The 17,102-nt window shown below is 40.9% G+C and overlaps 1 protein-coding gene across 2 annotated transcripts in view; it reads right to left on the bottom strand.

Moving 5' to 3' along the window:
• Positions 1 to 2,076: 2,076 nt before the first annotated feature.
• ACSL1 (acyl-CoA synthetase long chain family member 1) overlaps positions 2,077 to 17,102 on the bottom strand; it is a 64,855-nt gene continuing 49,829 nt past the window's right edge. For both annotated transcript variants that reach the window (XM_011364016.2, XM_011364017.2), the window contains 10 exons: positions 12,870 to 13,004; positions 11,306 to 11,440; positions 10,581 to 10,676; positions 9,821 to 9,893; positions 8,158 to 8,246; positions 7,059 to 7,175; positions 5,392 to 5,535; positions 4,309 to 4,410; positions 4,131 to 4,202; positions 2,077 to 3,743 (listed from right to left, as the gene is read on the bottom strand). In XM_011364016.2, the coding sequence (XP_011362318.1) occupies positions 3,603 to 3,743; positions 4,131 to 4,202; positions 4,309 to 4,410; positions 5,392 to 5,535; positions 7,059 to 7,175; positions 8,158 to 8,246; positions 9,821 to 9,893; positions 10,581 to 10,676; positions 11,306 to 11,440; positions 12,870 to 13,004 (1,104 nt within the window). In that variant the 3' untranslated portion in view covers positions 2,077 to 3,602. The remainder of the gene's footprint in view (positions 3,744 to 4,130; positions 4,203 to 4,308; positions 4,411 to 5,391; positions 5,536 to 7,058; positions 7,176 to 8,157; positions 8,247 to 9,820; positions 9,894 to 10,580; positions 10,677 to 11,305; positions 11,441 to 12,869; positions 13,005 to 17,102) is intronic.

Below are 17,102 nucleotides of genomic sequence, written 5' to 3'. Positions count from 1 at the left end.
GAGGATGTGTCTTAGCTGGGACCTGCAAGGAGGGGCGGGATGAGCTCAGAGGGCAGCAGGGCTACGATTGCTGGATTAACACTTCCAGCCTGGGCTTGGGGCTCAGGCTCTGCCCGATTAGGCTGTCAGGGTTTAGCGCACGGTGACCTGGATGAAAGAAGGACTTCCTCATTCCCAGGCAACCACATTGCTTCTTTCCTGTTCTGGCTGGAGAGAAGGATTTTAGACAGAGCCCGCTGGGCTTTTGAGGTGCAGTTTTGATTTGTGGGATGGAGGACCATTGTGTATCTACTGCTGTTAAGCGGGCATTAACCTCAGTGCACCATGAAAGCTAAGAATCCAAAAGTGTTTTGAGATTAATATTCATAATATGTAAAGAATATCTATAGCTCAATAACAACCAACCACCCAATTTTTAAAATGGACAGAGGACTTGAACAGACCTTTCTCCAAAGATCTACAGATGACCAATAAGCACATGAAAGGATGCTCAACCCTACTAGTCAATGCAAATCAAAACCATGATGAGATATGCCTGCATACCCATTAGGATGGCTATTATAAAAAAAAACCAACAGGTAATAGTAAGGATGTGGAGAAATTGGAACACTAGTGCACTGTTGATATAAAATGCTGATGTGGAAAACAGTATGGCAGTTCCTCAAAAATTAAACATAGAATTACCATATGATCCAGCAATTCTACTTCTGGGTGTATACCCAGAAGAAGAAATGAACGCAAGGACTGAAACAGGTATTTGTACACCTATTTCACAACAGGATTATTCACAATAGCTAAAAGGTGAGAACAACCCAAATGTCCATCAACAGATGAGTGGATAAACAAAATGTGGAACATACATACACTGGAGTATTATTCAGCTTTAGAAAGGAAATTCTGATATATGCTACAACATGGATGAACCCTGAGGCATTATGCCAAGTGAAATAAGCCCGATACTAAAGGACAAATACTGGATGATTACACTTATGTGAGGTACCTAGAGTAGTCAAATGCTTATGGACAGAAAGTAGAATGCTGTTTTCAAGGGCTGGGGAGGAGGAAATGGGAATTAGTGTTTGATGGGCAGAGTTTCAGTTTTGTAAGATGACAGCAGCTCTGTGGATGGGTCGTGGTGATGGTTGCACCACAATGTGAATGCCGTTAATGCCACTGAACTGTACACTTAAAAATGATTAAGATGGTAAATTTTATGTGTATTTTCTATAATTTTTTTCAAAAAAAAAGTTTATGTCAACCTCATTACGAAGAAGAGCTTTGTTCAAAATTTCAGGTATTTGTTCAAGACTAATTTAATGGATACCTACTAATTTCTAAGTGCTGTATTAGATGCCAAGAGAGGAGAAACAAAGGCAATGCCTACTCTCAAGAAGCTCATACATCACAGGTGAAGAGAGGGAGAGGAAGGTGAGACAAGACCAGAAAAGATCTTAAGAACTAAAATAAAAAGGTGGAATGGACAGGAGCCTTACCAGGGATATGTGTACCGTGCTTGAGCTTTAGAGAAAGAAACCAAACAGCATCACACTAAACAGAAGATTTAAGGGAGGGAGGGAGGAAGGCTGATTTAAATACAACAAGCTATATAAGAAAATGGGGGTTGATTAATACCTATGGAAAAGAAAATCTTTAAAATGACAGCACAGGATAGGAACAGAAGAGAAAAAAAAAAAAAAAAAAAAAAAAAGAGTCAGCTGCTCTTCCAGACGTCTTCTGAAACAGTTCTATGGTATTTTATGACTAAAATACACAGGATTGAATCCACCGCAGAACCACCAACTACAGCCGATGTCTCCTGAAATGTTAGTTTCCCAACGAAGAATGTGCATTTTTGAGACTATCTATATTAATCACACCATAATTTTCTTCTTCACAACACAGTAAAGACTGTCGCCAGAAAGCCGATGGGCATGGCTGTAGCAGAGGAAGGAGAGCTGGGAAGGAGGCGGCGACTGGGCAGGGTCTGAAGCCTAGAGCCATTCTTGCTCTTTCTCTGTGCACATCCAAGGCTGACCTGAATGTTCCACCTGACGTGAAGAGAGAGGCTTTACTCACTTGAAATGAGGAAATATTTATTTTGGTTTCTTTCACTGTTTTGGAAATTGTTTTGGTTTATAAAACATAGAAATAGCCAACACTTAAAGCAAACATTCGAAACCCCAATGTGACAAATTATTAACTTTTTGTGCAATTAAGAATACACATATGAAGTTAGGCTACCCAGTAGTGGTGCTACAATGACAATTCATCAGTGCAAACCCTGTTGTGCTTGTGTAACACATGTACTCTCACACATCCAGAAACAATAGCTTAAATGTATCAATGACAATTCAGTCACATGTGGCAAAGTCTTGAAGTAAAGTGAAATGCTGCTAATTTCCCACATTAACTTAAAAAAAAAAAAAAAATCCCTTGAGAAGTTAATCCCAGGCAATGAATTTTCCAGATTTCTACATCCTAGAATTTTGGCTTGCCAAATACATTTCACAGAAATCAGGTAGCATGATGGCAGAAGAGCATTTGTTTATTACTGTTCATTTCAATAAGTACCCGAGTCCATCTACTCCCTTAATATTTTCAAAGACATGCCTTGCCTGAGAGTTTATTCTGGGGAAAAAAAGCCAGTTAATCACAACATGAACTTTTGATATGAAAACCACATTAAAAATCTATTGGCCATCACAAACAAACAGTGACTGGTTCAGTGAAGATAAAGTGGACAGTTATTTAGGCGTCACAGTTGAGCATGGTCTTTCTAGGTAATTATCTCCTTCTTGAAATGCTTGTCTCCACCGTAGAGTCTAAGGCAGATTTTTTCATAACCCCTGGGAAGGGACGGAGGGAGGACTCAGGTCTGGAGAGGAGGGGCCGAGAGCATTCTGCTCTGCTGGCACCACAATCTGTTCGCTCTGGCGAGCAGCCAGAGAAACGACATCTACATTGTTCTGAGTTGGTCTGTCCTTTGCTTCACTGGGAACCTTCTGCTCCAAGAGGAATGACAGGGGACTGTCGAAAAGAGCAGGAGTATCATACCCCTTCATCGGAAAGGTTGTAAGAGTGTGTGTGAGACGGGGAATGGAAGGTGGCAGGGGTTAAAAAAAAACCCTCTGGTCCACTTGTGACATTCTCCAGCCAGGACAGTCATTCTTAAGGGACAGTTTCCCTCCAGTGCACTGTACTGTTCAGAGCAGCAGACAACTGCACAATATGCAGCAAGTAGCAGACATCTCAGAAATAGTAAAGTCCTAAATCCTTGGTTTTAATAACAGGGAGACAGAAGTTTTCATACCCGCCTTTTAAACTAAGGAAGTCGCAAATAACAGCACATTTATAGTTTCCGCTTACAATTTTTAAGGCTCATTTTGGAAATTGTACATCACCATATACATGGTCTGCAACGTGAGGTGACTGTAAGGCAGTGCTCCATTTCCTCTAATAGTCCTATGACAAGAACCCCGAATGCACAAGTCAAACATGGATGTTTACTTCCCTACGCTTGCCGAAGTCAAAATTACCAACATGAAGGTCATCAGTATAAGAGTGTGGAGATGTCCGGTTTCTTCTGAGCTTTTCTCCTACCATTAAGCTTTGATGGTGGAATAAAGTTCATCTATCTGCGACCTGAAATAATTCCGAAGTTCTGGCCTTTTAGCCTTCATTGTTGGGGTCAGAAGGCCGTTGTTGATAGAGAATAATTCGGGATGGAGAGCAATGCCTCTGACCTGCAAATAAACAAGGCTATTAAAGAAGGAAGGAGGACCGATGCAACCTGAGTCTAAAAAGCACTTAAGCTGCCCAAAGAGATAAAGACCCTTTTGCACGTCCAAACCCATCCTCTCGCCTCCATCCTCTCACCTCCAGCCTAGCTGTACTTTCTCAACAAAGGCGGGGCCCTATTCTGAGAACTCAGGACTGTACCCTGACCTCCAGGAAAAGAGAATTCACACCCTCGGTTAAGGAAATTCCTTTTCCTGCCAGACCACTCCATTTTTCATTCCTCATGGATTTACTTTAGGTCATCTCGCCCTCTTCTATAACCTACTCATAAACAAAAATCTTCAAGTCAAAAACTTGTTTTGCAGGAATTCATGCACTTTCATGAGTCTTACCTGTTCAAATGGTTTTAGGCCAGACTCCTTCCCAAGTCTCACCATGTCATCTAGAATAGCTTTTTTGACATCCTAATAAGGTAAGAGAAATAAGATATTTCCTTGTTGGAGGTCCCTGCACTTTGCACTTAATGCAATTTGAACATAAAGAAGCAGACTGCACATTTCAGAAGCTTACCTTGTTCCTGCACAGTTCTTCAAAGGACCCTTCCAGTCCTCTCTTTTGGGCCCACCGACCTAAGGTCTCAGCATCTGGTACCACAATTGCTACGAGAAATGCCTTTAACACAGAGAAGTGAGTTAATACATGGCTTGAGCCAGATGTTCTAGGATAGTGGTCCGTTATGGTTTTGCATCACAGACCGCTGGGAGGAACTGATGAAAGTTACAGATTTTGTCTTCAGAACATACTACCAGCCCCAGAGTCCACTGAGACCAGGTTAAGAACTCCTAGCTTTAAAATACAGTGTCAGGAATTCTGCTACAAATGTTTTATAAGACCCACTGGGAATTCAAAATCTAACAAAACCCTAACTTTTATTTACTTTTGCATATACTTTGAAAAAATAAAACAGGGTCAAATAAGCAAATAAGGTGATATCAGGTAAACAAATAATTAATAAAAATCAAAGGCACATTAAGATTCTAGGTGAAGAAAAACAGGTGCACTCTCTCATAAGAAAATACTCTTCTAAAGTTATTTAAAAACCTCAAGACTTATTTAAAAAATCTATCTTTAGGAAACTAGACCCCCTTCTCTCCCTTGTCACCAGCTGTCCGACATTTTAGCAAACAGATATTTTACTATAATACTGACCTTCGGTTTCAACTTTAAGTATATGTTGGCTCACAATAACTATTTGCTCAAAAATGATTTAGGAGGCATATCATAAATAAGTTGGGTTTAATATGTTTGAAAAATCTAAACTCTCTTATAATCTGTATATCAGTATTTTCTCTTTGTAATTAAATTGGAAGCATAATTTTACCCACTCCCTAGTATCTTTATCTAACCTCCCTTGGTACATCAGGCCATCCTGGGTAAAATAAAAAATATAAAAACTAAAGAGAAAATTTTTCCAGATAAGAAATGCCAAGTAGCAAAAACCAATAATGCATCAGTAATATTCCGGCATGTCAGACGTGAAAGTCAATTCGTATCTGACATCCACTGCAAACTTTCCATCATGTTTAAAGCCCCTGGAGAATTAGGCGCTCACCACACCTGCGCATCAGAGCTCACAGCTCAGAAAGCACCTACCTGCAAGCTCTCTCCGTAGACAAACACCTGAGCAACAGGTTCACTTCGCATGTAAACATTTTCAATCTTCTCAGGCGCTATGTATTCTCCTTGTGCCAGTTTAAATATGTGCTTTTTCCTGTCGATAATCTTCAAGGTACCATTCTGTTTATCAGAGGGAAGGGGGCTGTGAGTGGGTCCACGGCTGGTTTTCACACAGGATCAATCATCACATGCAGCACAGGGCATTTTTCTATCTGCACTATCATTTAATCCAAATAACACCTGGCAGGATCAGTTATCATTCCATTTTACAGAGAGGGAAAGGGAGGGTTACAGAGATTAACCAACTTGCCCCAGACCACTGAGACAAGTAAGGAGTCAGAGAGAAGACTCCAAAGTCCCTGCCCATTTCGCTTCACCCCTTCTCTGTCAGCCAGCTGGCAGTGCTTCGCTTACTACCTTCTGTTTAGCAAGCTTCGTGCAGTCTCACATCTGAATCAGGGACACACATATCTGCCTCTCCTGCTGAGTCAAGTCCTTTGAGACCAAAGATCCAGACCTATCCTCCCACAGTGCTCTGCACAGAGTGAGGACTCATTAACATTTACTACACAAAGGCAAGATTTCAGTTTCTTTATCACTATTTCCTGGCCCTTTGGGAAGGGTCTGTCACCGCCCAAACGATAACAGTGGGGACACTAGAATCTCTGGACCAGGCAAATGCCAGCAGTGCCCACCTCTGGTAACCAAACCCCAACCCAGCCTTCAACCCATCCCTGCCCCAAGGTCATTCTCAGACTTCTAAAAGTTATTTGTTGGAAAGTTTCTAGGTTCTCTCATCCCACATCAGTTCTCCTCCATTTTTGACAGGAACAGACTTGGGTCTAGAGAGATTGAGATGTGCTCACTTGAGCCAGAGCCAGAAGGATAACCGATAGTCAATCCCTCCTGAACCTGGAAAAAGGGACTTAACTTATTTTTACGTAGCTTTGGCATTCTGAATACTGAATTAATTGTGGTGGGGGGCATTTTTTAAATCAATAACAATTTCAGAGTTTTAAGCACTTTAAATCTATAACTACAAGCACTAAAACCTCCATTTTAGTGCTTGCAATTAAACACAGTAATAACTTTCAAAAGCAGTGGTTGTTACCACAGCAAGCAAATTGGCCAAACCCCTGGGTGTAGCTTCTTGCCCAAGCCTCTGGCTCCTAGAAAGTCCTCTGGAATTTCTCTACAGTAAATTCAAAGAAGTTGGTCTAATCCGCGAACCACTTATCCTGTTTTAAACCAGATGGCAAACCTAAGAAATGCGTGTATTCACAAATTCCTGCCCATCCTACAGTCCTGGCAGTCTGCTACGTCTCCCAATTAACTAAAGCCGAAATACCAAGGCACAGCATTGCTATGTCAAAAGCCAGTCTCTGAATTTCAAACAAGAAGCAGCAAGGAGAATTGATGTCAAATATCAAAACAAAACGTATTTGCTACAGTTAAAGTGAAAATGCTACACAAATATGCTGTGTATAAACCTGTTCCCTGCAGGAAAGGGAAGTGTCTACATGCCACTCAGGAAAGAGAAAAGCTGGGGTGCTACTGCCGCATGGTGAAAGTACGACGAATGGGACATTTTCTTCTCTACAGTGGAATAAAAATATTTGTGAACAGGGGAGGTGACCACTTACTGGTAACCATTTTCCAATGTCCCCTGTGTGTAACCAGCCATCTTTATCCAGAGCTTCTGCTGTTTTTGCTGGGTCCTTCAAGTAGCCTTGAAACACATTTGGCCCTTTCACACACACCTGAAGGAAGAAAAGATGAAGGGTTGGGGCAGGAACTGGAGGAGAGAGGTCAAAAGGTACAAACTTGCAGTTACAGGATAAGTAAGCACCAGGGTGTGACGTGCAGCATGGTGGCTAGAGTTAGCACTGCTCTGTGATGTATTTGAAAGTTTTTAGGAGATCCTAAGAGTTTTCATCACAATGAAAAAAATATTTTCTTTATTTTTGGTATCTATATGAGGTAATGGATGTTAACTAAACTTACTGTGGTGATCATTTTGCAATATACGTAAGTCAAATCATTATGCTGTACACCTTAAATTTATATCGTGCTATGTCTCAATTATATCTCAATAAAGCTATGGGGGAAAAGAGGATCTGTTAACAGCATTTCGTGGGGCTTCTCCAGAGGAAATTGGGGTGTGTGTGTGTGTGTGTGTGTGTGTGTGTGTGTGTGTGAATTCCATGATCCAGAGGGAGCTACCAGAGCCCCAGTGGGATCCTGGCAGCACCTCCAATACCTCTGCTTCCCTTCCTTAATGACCTTAGCTGTGATCAAGTCGTAGGGCTAATACCTGCTCTAGGTTCTGGCTCAAAGCTGTTAGAAAGCCCCAAAGGGGATGAAATCCCTCCCTTTGAAGTAATTAGGCTTTCCTTCCACTGGTTGGTAGCTCACTAATAGGTATCCAGGGCAATTAACAGACAGGAACTGTGCCCCAGAGCTCAGGCCACTGGAGCCTTGCATGCTCGTGGGCCTAAGTCCCTATTACGTCAGGCAGAAAAAGGCAGATGTTGGTGGCCCCCTTCCCACACATCCCTTGAGAGCTAAATATCAATGTACCTTCAAAAAGAAGCCTGTCTGACCCCAGGATCACCATGAAAATCAAGCTCAATGGTTCAAAGGCTTTCTGTGACACTGTGCTGAGAAATGGCACTGCACTTGTCATGGCCGGCTTAAGAGGAAATGGCAATGATGGTGAATGACTGATGGGACCTCACTCACCTCGCCCTCACCCTTGGCAGCCATGTAGTTCATTTCTTCCACATCAACAAGTTTTATCAAGTTACAAGGCATTGGGGCACCAACATGGCCTGTATATGATATAAAAGAATGATCATTCCTAACAAGACTATAGTATCCTTAGGCCAAATTATTTTTATAGCAAATAAGCCTGCTCATAATAAGAACAGCTGCAATAAGAGCCAGTCTCTGCCCCCGCCACCCCTGCAAATTAATTTAGAGAGTCTATTCCTAGAATAGAGACAAAAATTTTCAAGTCTTCTAGGGACTTTTCCCAAGTTTGAAGCTCTAAATTATTTTTCAAAGTATAATTTGGCTGATTTTAAGGGTTTCTACGAATACCTGGAAGCAAGCTTTCTAAAACGTTTTCCTGGCTCCTCTGATCTGATGGCCCCTGCCCATCATTTGCCACCTCTCCCTGTCGCAGACTTTTTAGTGTCCCTATTCTGCATAAGGAGAGAGCATAGGCAGCTTAGGCATACCTTGATTACTCTCTTCCACACTACCTGGTTCTGATCAATATGATCTTTATTTCCTTAAGCATGGATGATCATGTTTTACGTTTAAGTTTATTAAGACAAGATGTGCTTCTTTTCATAGCTAACTTAACTCTCTTGCCAAAGGGTGTTAAGGATCGGGTTCTTTTCTCAAAACAAAAATAGCAGAAATTAGATATCCTGTAAGAGCATTAGAAATAATTCTTCCTACATTTTAATAATTTTACCTTAATGAGATCCCTATTCCAAATTCTCTAGCTAGTAAGGAACCAGGGGTTAAAAATTAACGACCAAGAAAAAGGTTCATAGACTGTTAGTGCCAATCCTAGCAGAATTATGTCACTAGAGCATGCTAGTTACTTGAGTCTGTGCTACTAGATAGTGCTCATATTTATACTACATCACATAAATCCAGGAATTGATTTATCACAGTGTAGAATACACCACCAGTGTGGTACAGGGGAAAGCGCGGGAGTTTTGCAGTCAGACCTGGGTTGGAACCCTGGCTCCAAAGTATAATGCTATGTCAATTCTTATATATTATTTACATGTTTTTTTTTTTTTAACTAACAATCAATCATTTCCTCCCAGAGGTAACAGGATTTATTTTACAGGGATGTTGTTGAAATGAAATACATGTAATGTGCATCTTAAGCCTCTAACACAGAACCTCATTCATGACAGGTCTTCAACCAATTATTTTTGTGTTTGTCTCTGCTTTGTCTTTTTGGAAAAAAAGGGACCTGTGTTTATTTCTCTCTGTGGTTTCAACATCCAGCACAGCACACAATATAAATTTAATTAAAAGTTACTAGCAAGTCATTAGACCTCAACAAATTACTGGAAAGCTCTGTTGGGTCAAACATTCTGAACCCAACATAAAGGCCACTGTCTCTCAGCTGTCACCTTCAGGATCTGGGTCACTCTCTATTGCCACCTAGTTTTACAGTCAGAGCCTCGAAATCACATCCCACTCTGCTACAGGAGACACTGTCCATATGGCTCCCTGGTTTACAAGAGTGTGTGCCCCAAGGCCTAGTCATCTGAGACCAAGCACTTGTTAAAGTTGGTTAATGAACCAATCAATGATTAATTCAATTCCAATCCAAATAATAGGATTCCAGTAAGGACTGTCCCACCAATTGTACCTGCTGTCCAGTCCCCAGGTAAAGACAGGGAGCAGCCGGCTGTGCACTCGGTCTGTCCATAGCCTTCATAAAACTGGATCACCAAGAGATAAAATGTTATTAAAGAAGAAACAGTCACACCTCTGTCAGAGGTGCGCAAGTAATTAAGTTCCTCTAACTCCTGAGTAATGGCTGACTGTGGTGAAATCTCTTCAAATTTTCTGTTTGGTGAATTAATTCAATACTATAACATGCTTTATTATAGCACCCAAACATCTTCACCCTTACATCAAACACTAGCTGCCATCCATGTCCATTTTCTACATAACTTCCTGTGGACAAGCAAGGGAGAACAGAGACATGGCACAACGCGGTCCCACTGCACATGACCCACCCAGGAACGCACATGCTCTGCTGGCTCCCGACTGTATCCACTACATGTCCTATGCATCACTGAATCTCTGCTGTCTCCCTCGCCTCCTTTAAGACAGGTTCTCTGTGAGGTTTGTAGGTTGTCCTATTACTTATGACCCTTCCCATACCCTTACACCTGACTCTAAAGGCATATTTTGTGCCCTTCCCTAGAGAAAATGACACAGTGGTGGACACAAATGTATCTTCCCCTGCCTAGAATAAAAGACATATATACTTCTTTCCCCAAGCACCCTAGGAATAACATGATCTTTCAAATAAAAATAAGGAGAACGAGAATGCCTTTTAGAAAGAAGACCTGTAGGCATGACAAAGTCTGAGACAATCAATTGCAGTGAAACTATCTTACCTGACAGCCGAGTGCTGCTCGCAGAAACGTCAGCACGGTGGCAGACACGGGCGCGGCTCCTGTGATCATCAACCTGACCTTTCCTCCCAGGCTCGACTGACAAGGTAGGAGAGAAGAGAGAAGGAGGGTTAAACTGCTGTAAGTCAGTGGGCTCCTCAAAGATGCCTTGTTGGCACCCTGTGCCATAACCCCCCAGCTCCTGCTCTGCGGGCCACACGGAATTCGCTACCACCTGAGAACTCACAAGTATCCAGGGAGGAACACCTGCCTGGAATTTGTTTTCACTTGAAGCTTTTACACCATTTGATCTCAACTAGTATGGAAATAAACCAACAACTCTACTCTTAAGGAATCAGAACAGGAGTGTGATAGATTTGTGGCAACTACCACACTTTGGGCATTGTTTTGGATATAATATTATTCTTTAGCACTCATGCCTAAAAATTACCTTCAGAGTGACATACTTGTTTCAGAAAAATAAAATCAAATGGAGAATAAGAAAGGCTATAAAACCCTAGATAGCTACAATATATTCGAAGATCCTATGTATTGTTGGATACTGAGGCTTACCTGATGGCTTTGTCCTTTAGAAATGTGCCAGAATTAATAAAAACGTGTCATTCTCTCTCTCACTTTCACACCGCTCTTTTAAAAAGAGCCCACATAAAAATTTTGAAACCCAAGTTAGTTTATGTGACAAATAACAGTGTGAGTCTATCTGTTACCTGTATTTTGTGGAAGATCAGTTTATCCCACAGGCTGTTGTTTCTAATGATCCCACTGCGAAGCTCTGCTTCTTTCCTCTTGGAGGCAAAGTCTAGTAGCCACCGCTTCAGTGTGGTGTTAGCCTGTGCAAAAATCTAATGGGTCAAGACATAAGAAGGTTTCACAATCAATAGAATGGCCAGAATCAGAAAGTCTTATCATAACAAGTGTTGGTGGAGATATGGAGAAATTGGAACTCTCATGCACTGCTAGTGGGAATGTAACATGTTTAGAAAACAGACTGCAGTTCCTCAAACAGTTAAACATAGAGTTTATGTGACCCAGCAGTTTGGCTCTCTCCAAGAGAAATGAAAACATATGTCCACGCAGAAACTTGTACATGAATGTTCATGCAGCATTATTCAGAATAGCTTAAAAGTAGAAACAACCCAAATGTCCATCATTATGCATGAACAAATAAATTAAATCTGTTATAGAAAAAAAAATATATAGTGGAATATCATTTGGCCATTAAAAGGAATGAAGTATGGATATGTGCTATGATACGGAAGAACCTTGAAAACAAGTTAAGTGAAAAAAGCCAGTCACGAAAGTAAACATATTGCGTGACTCCATTCATATGGAAGTCTAGAATAGGCAAATCAACAGATTCAGAAAGTAGATTAATTTTTGCTCAGGGGTAGAGATGGGTAGCAGGGTGGAAGATAATAGCTAACAAGTACATAACGAGTTTCTTTTTGAGGTAATAAAAATGTTCTAGTATGAACTGTGGTGATGGATGCAGAACTCTATGAATGTACTGAAAACCTTTGCATTGTATACTTTAAATGGGTGAATTTTATGGAATGTGAATCATATCTCAATGGAGCTGTTTTTTAAAAGTTTTTTTAAAAAAAAAACCACACAAAAAATGAGTAGGTTCTTATAGATGACAGAAGACACGCATTGAAATAAAAAGTATTAAAGTTGCCCAGTCCAAATTCATTTTGGAGACTGCACATGCCACGTGCTGATCTGGCCCTGGCTGTGTGGCTCATGCTATAATGGCCCACATGCTATAAAGGCCAGCCAAGGGGCTGGCCTTCTCTCAGTCTCTGGTTCAGCTTAGTCAATTCTCTCAAGGTGGCTAAGAAACATTACACGTGCATGGAACTTTACAATTTATAAAACAATTTCATAGTTACGTAGTTACATAATTTTCATGTGATACAATTAGTAACTTTGTGAGACAGAAAGCAGGGGGAAGAGATAACAATCTGTTGCATAGATGAGAAAACAGAGGCTCAAAGATTTATTATAAAAATAAAGCGACCTCCCACCTTATACCTTGAGCTTTGAGCTTTCCAGCTTACAATTGTATTCACAAGTGTTTTCTCTTATAATCCTTAAAAACAACTCTGGGAGGTCAATGTTTTCTGGTTTTACAGATGAGTAAACTGCAGTTCCATGAGGCTGAGGGGATTGTCCATGGTCACACAGAAGTACCTTGCTGAACCTGATTCAAACCCAAGTTTCAGACTCAAGGTCTAGCGCTCTCTTCCCCATTCTGCACTTGAAACTTACTCGGTCAAACATCCGGTTCAGCAGTCTTGGCACCACAGGAAAGACAGTGGGTTGAAGCACCTTGAGATCATCCATAAGCAGCCTGATATCTCCTTGGAAAAATCCTATTTTAGCTCCATGACAGAGCATCACACACTAGAGCGGTAAACAGAAATAATCAACATTTTATCATTGCAGCAGGGATTATACAAAACACACAGAGACACATAAGGCTTTGGTCGTAGTATTTCAGAGAAGTTTCCAGAAATCTTAACGTTCCTAAACATAGGTAGCTTTTTAAAAAATGTTCTTGCATCTTTCAGTCATTGTACAACATGGAAATGTGGTATCTCTCATGATCATCCTGAAAATGAAGGCTCTAGCAAGACACCAATGTATGTTGTTTTTTAATAAATTTTTTATTTTTCAAATAAATTTTTTTTCAATTACAGTTGGCACACAATATTATATTAGTTTCAGGTGTAAAACATAGTGATTAGACATTTATATAACTTACAAAGTGATGACCACGACAAAAATAGTACCCATCTGATACCATACATTGTTATTACAATATTATTGACTATATTCCTTATGCTATACTTCACATTCCCGTGACTATTTTGCAACTACCAATTTGCACTTCCTGATCCCTTTCCCTTTTCCACCCACCCCTCCTATCCCTCTCCCATCTGGTAACTATCAAAATGTTCTCTGTGTCTATGATTCTGTTTTGTTTGTTCTTTAGATTTCACACGTAAGTGCAAACATATGGCATTTGTATTTCTCTGTCTGACTTACTCCACTCAGCACAATACCCTCTAGGTCCAGCCATGTTTTTGCAGGTGGCAAGATTTCATTCTTTATTTATTTATTTATTTTTTTGTGGCTGAGTAATATTCCATTGTATATATGTACCACCTCTTCTTTATCCATTCTTCCACTGATGGACACCCAGATGCCTCCATATCACAGCTGTTGTAATGTTGCAATGAACATACGGATGTCCCTTTAAAGTAGTATTTTGGGTTTCTTCAGATAAACATCCAGAAGTGGGATTTCTGGGTCCTTCTTTGTCTTTTGTTATAGCCTTTGTTTTAAAGACTATCTTGTCTGGTATAAGTATTCTACCCTAGGTATTTTATTTTCATTTCCATTTGCATGAAATATCTTTTTCCATCCCTTTACTTTCAGTGTGTGTGTGTATCTTTCGATCTGAAGTGAATCTCTTGTAGACAGCATGCGTAAGGGTCTTGTTTACTTATCCATTCAGCCACCCTATCTTTTGATTGGCTCATTTAATCCATTTGCATTTAAAATAATAAATGATATGTAGTTATTGCCAATTTATTCATATATATATACTTCATATATATATTTCATATATATATACTTCATATATATATTTTTCACATAAATATACTTCATATATATATACACATATATATATATGTGTGTGTATATATACATATATATTTTTTTCCTTCTTCTTAAAAAAGTCCCTGTAACATTTCTTCTAATACTGGTTTGGTGTTAATGAACTCCTTTAGCTTTTTCTTGTCTGGAAAGCTATTTATCTGTCTTTCAATTCTAAATGACAGCTTTGCTGGGTAGATTAATCTTGCTCGTAGGTGCTTGCTTTTCATCACTTTGAATATTTCAACCAATCCCTTCTGTCTTGCAAAGTTTCTGTCGAGAGATCAACTAACAGTCTTATGAGAGCTCCTTTGTAGGTCACTAACTGCTTTTCTCTTGCTGCTTTTAAGATTCTTTCTTTAACATTTGGCATTTTAATTAGATGTGTTTTGGTGTGGGCCTCTTTGGGTTTATCTTGTTTGGGACTCTCTGCACTTCATGGGCGTGTATGTCTATTTCTTCAGCAAGATAGGAAGTTTTCCATCATTATTTCTTCAAATAGGTTTTTAATTCCTTTCTCTCATCTTCTGGTACACCTAGGATGTGAATGTTGGTACACTGATGTCCCAAAGGCCCCTTAAACTATCCTAACTTTTTTGGATTCTTTTTTTCCATTTGCTGTTCTGATTGGGTGTTTTCTACCTTACCTTCTAAATCACTGATTCGACCTTCTGCTTCATCTAATCTACTATTGATTCCCTCTAATGTAGTCCTCATTTCAGTTACTGTATTCTTTATTTCTGACGAGTTCTTTTTTGTGTTTTCCATCTCCTTGTTAAAGTTCTCATTGAGTTCATGTACTACTCTATCCCAAAGTTCATTGAGTATCCTTATAACCAGTGTTTTGAAATCTGCATATGGTAGATTGTCTGCCTCCATTTTGTTTAGTTCTTTTTCTGGAGCTTTGTTCTTTCATTTGGGGCATGTTTCTTTGTCTCATTTTGGCTGCCTCCCTGTGTTTGCTTCTATGCATTATGTAAAGTTGCTATGTCTCAGTAGAGTGGCCTTATGTAGTAGATGTCCCATGGAGCCCAGTGGTGCAGTCTTCCCGGGTTACCTGAGCCAAGTGCTCCAGGTGAGTCCCTTTATTTGAGTTGTGTGTGCCCACCTATTGTAGTTGAGCTTTGGTTGCTGTCTGCACATCAACGGGAAAGACTGCCCCTTAGGCTGATTGGTTTAAGGACTGGTCATGAGGGGCTCACCTTATAGAGTAGGGTTCACTTTAGTGGTGCTCTGGTGCCTGGCTAGTTTGCCCTTTGGGTGTGTCATCCTCAAATGTATTCCTGGGTGGTACTCCGGCCAATGGTCGTGCTGGCCCTAGGGCCTTCTGGGAGAGGACCCACCATAGGCCAAGTTCAGCCTTCAGCCGCAGCCTGTATACTGCCTAGGGCCACCTAGCAAGAGTCACCAAGCAATCTGCAGACGGCTACCACCCATGTGGGCTTAGAGGAGCCTTGAGAGGCCAAGCAAGAAGCCGAGGCTGGCTGCTGTTAGTGATGGGTTTGGGACTGCTCAGCAGGAAGTATGGGGCATGCCAAGGCCAGATGCTACTTATTTAGATTTTGTGAACCTTTGAGAGATTTTAAGGAAGTCTGCAGCATGAGTCAAGACAGGCCATTTGTATGGAAAAGCCCCTGGAGGCAGCATGGGTGGGCCCGCAAGATGGGAGGGGTGGGGTCTCAGGGAATCACTTGGTTGGGTGAATGGTATTAGTCAGGTTGATGGAGACTCAAATATGGCAGCTGCCTACATCTGCATGCTGGGAGGCTGAAAGGTTCAACAAATGAACAGTAGAATCTGCCAGCACTTCTGTCTGGGAGAAAGCTGCCTCTCCAACCCTTGCCCTGAAGGCAGACAATTCAGTTCCTCCCCATATGTCCCTGGCACTTTTTGAGCAGCTGCCCCAGAGCTGGAGCTCAGAGCAAGCAAGTCCATCAGTGAGTAAGTCCCTGTGTGGACCTTTAAGAGGAATGTCTGTAACTCTCACAGCTTTGTCTCACTCAGCCACAATTTCCACCGGTTTTCACAGCCAGAGGTTGTGGGGACTTCTCTTCCTAGAACACTGAGCTGGAAATCCCAGTGTGGGGTCAGGAGCCCCCAGTCCTCCTGGGGGACTTCTGCAGCCACGATAACCCTCCCAATTCTCAACCACCACACGCAGTTGTGAGACCAGCACATTTTGCGTCTCCGCCCCTCCTGCAAGTCTTAAAGTGGCCTCTTATGTATGTCCCCAGTTGTAGGACTTTTGTTCAGCCAGACCTCAGGCGACTCCCAGTGATGGCTGTTCTGTAGTTTAGTTGTAATTCTGATGTGGTCATGAGAGGAGGCAAGCACAGTGTCTACCTACTATGCCATCTTGACCAGAAGTCCAGTGTATGTTGGTTTTGATGATGATCATAGAGGTTCTGCTATTTTAGCTTCATAATAAATAATCTGTTGACTGAATGACATGGTATTCTATAATGCAATATTTTTAGTCTTTCCGAAACTTTAAGTCTAATTTATTCTAAAAACGAAAACTTAGCTACTTACCTACAGTCCAAGCTTATTAAAGTCTCATCTTCTTTTATTCGAATCTAAAAATTTCTAAAAAGCCACTGAATATGTTGCAGTTGGGACACTAGGACATCTAATACCAGTGTGGCTTGTCATTTAACTATAATCTTTTGCATGTTTTTCTGTCAGATGCAAATGTAATGGCAAGCCACATGCATTTGGCAAGTAGTCTGCCTCTTTTAAATTTTAAAAACAGAGGTTCAAAAGATGATGCGACGGAAGTACAAACAGTCTCAGGCTTGAAAGCAGAAACCACTAGAAAGATACACTGCAGTTCATTGT

The sequence above is a fragment of the Pteropus vampyrus genome, unplaced genomic scaffold (genome assembly GCF_000151845.1).
Source record: "Pteropus vampyrus isolate Shadow unplaced genomic scaffold, Pvam_2.0 Scaffold92, whole genome shotgun sequence".
Lineage (NCBI taxonomy): Eukaryota > Metazoa > Chordata > Mammalia > Chiroptera > Pteropodidae > Pteropus > Pteropus vampyrus.
Note: the sequence above shows the minus strand (reverse complement) of the source record. Positions and strands in the feature narration are given on the sequence as shown.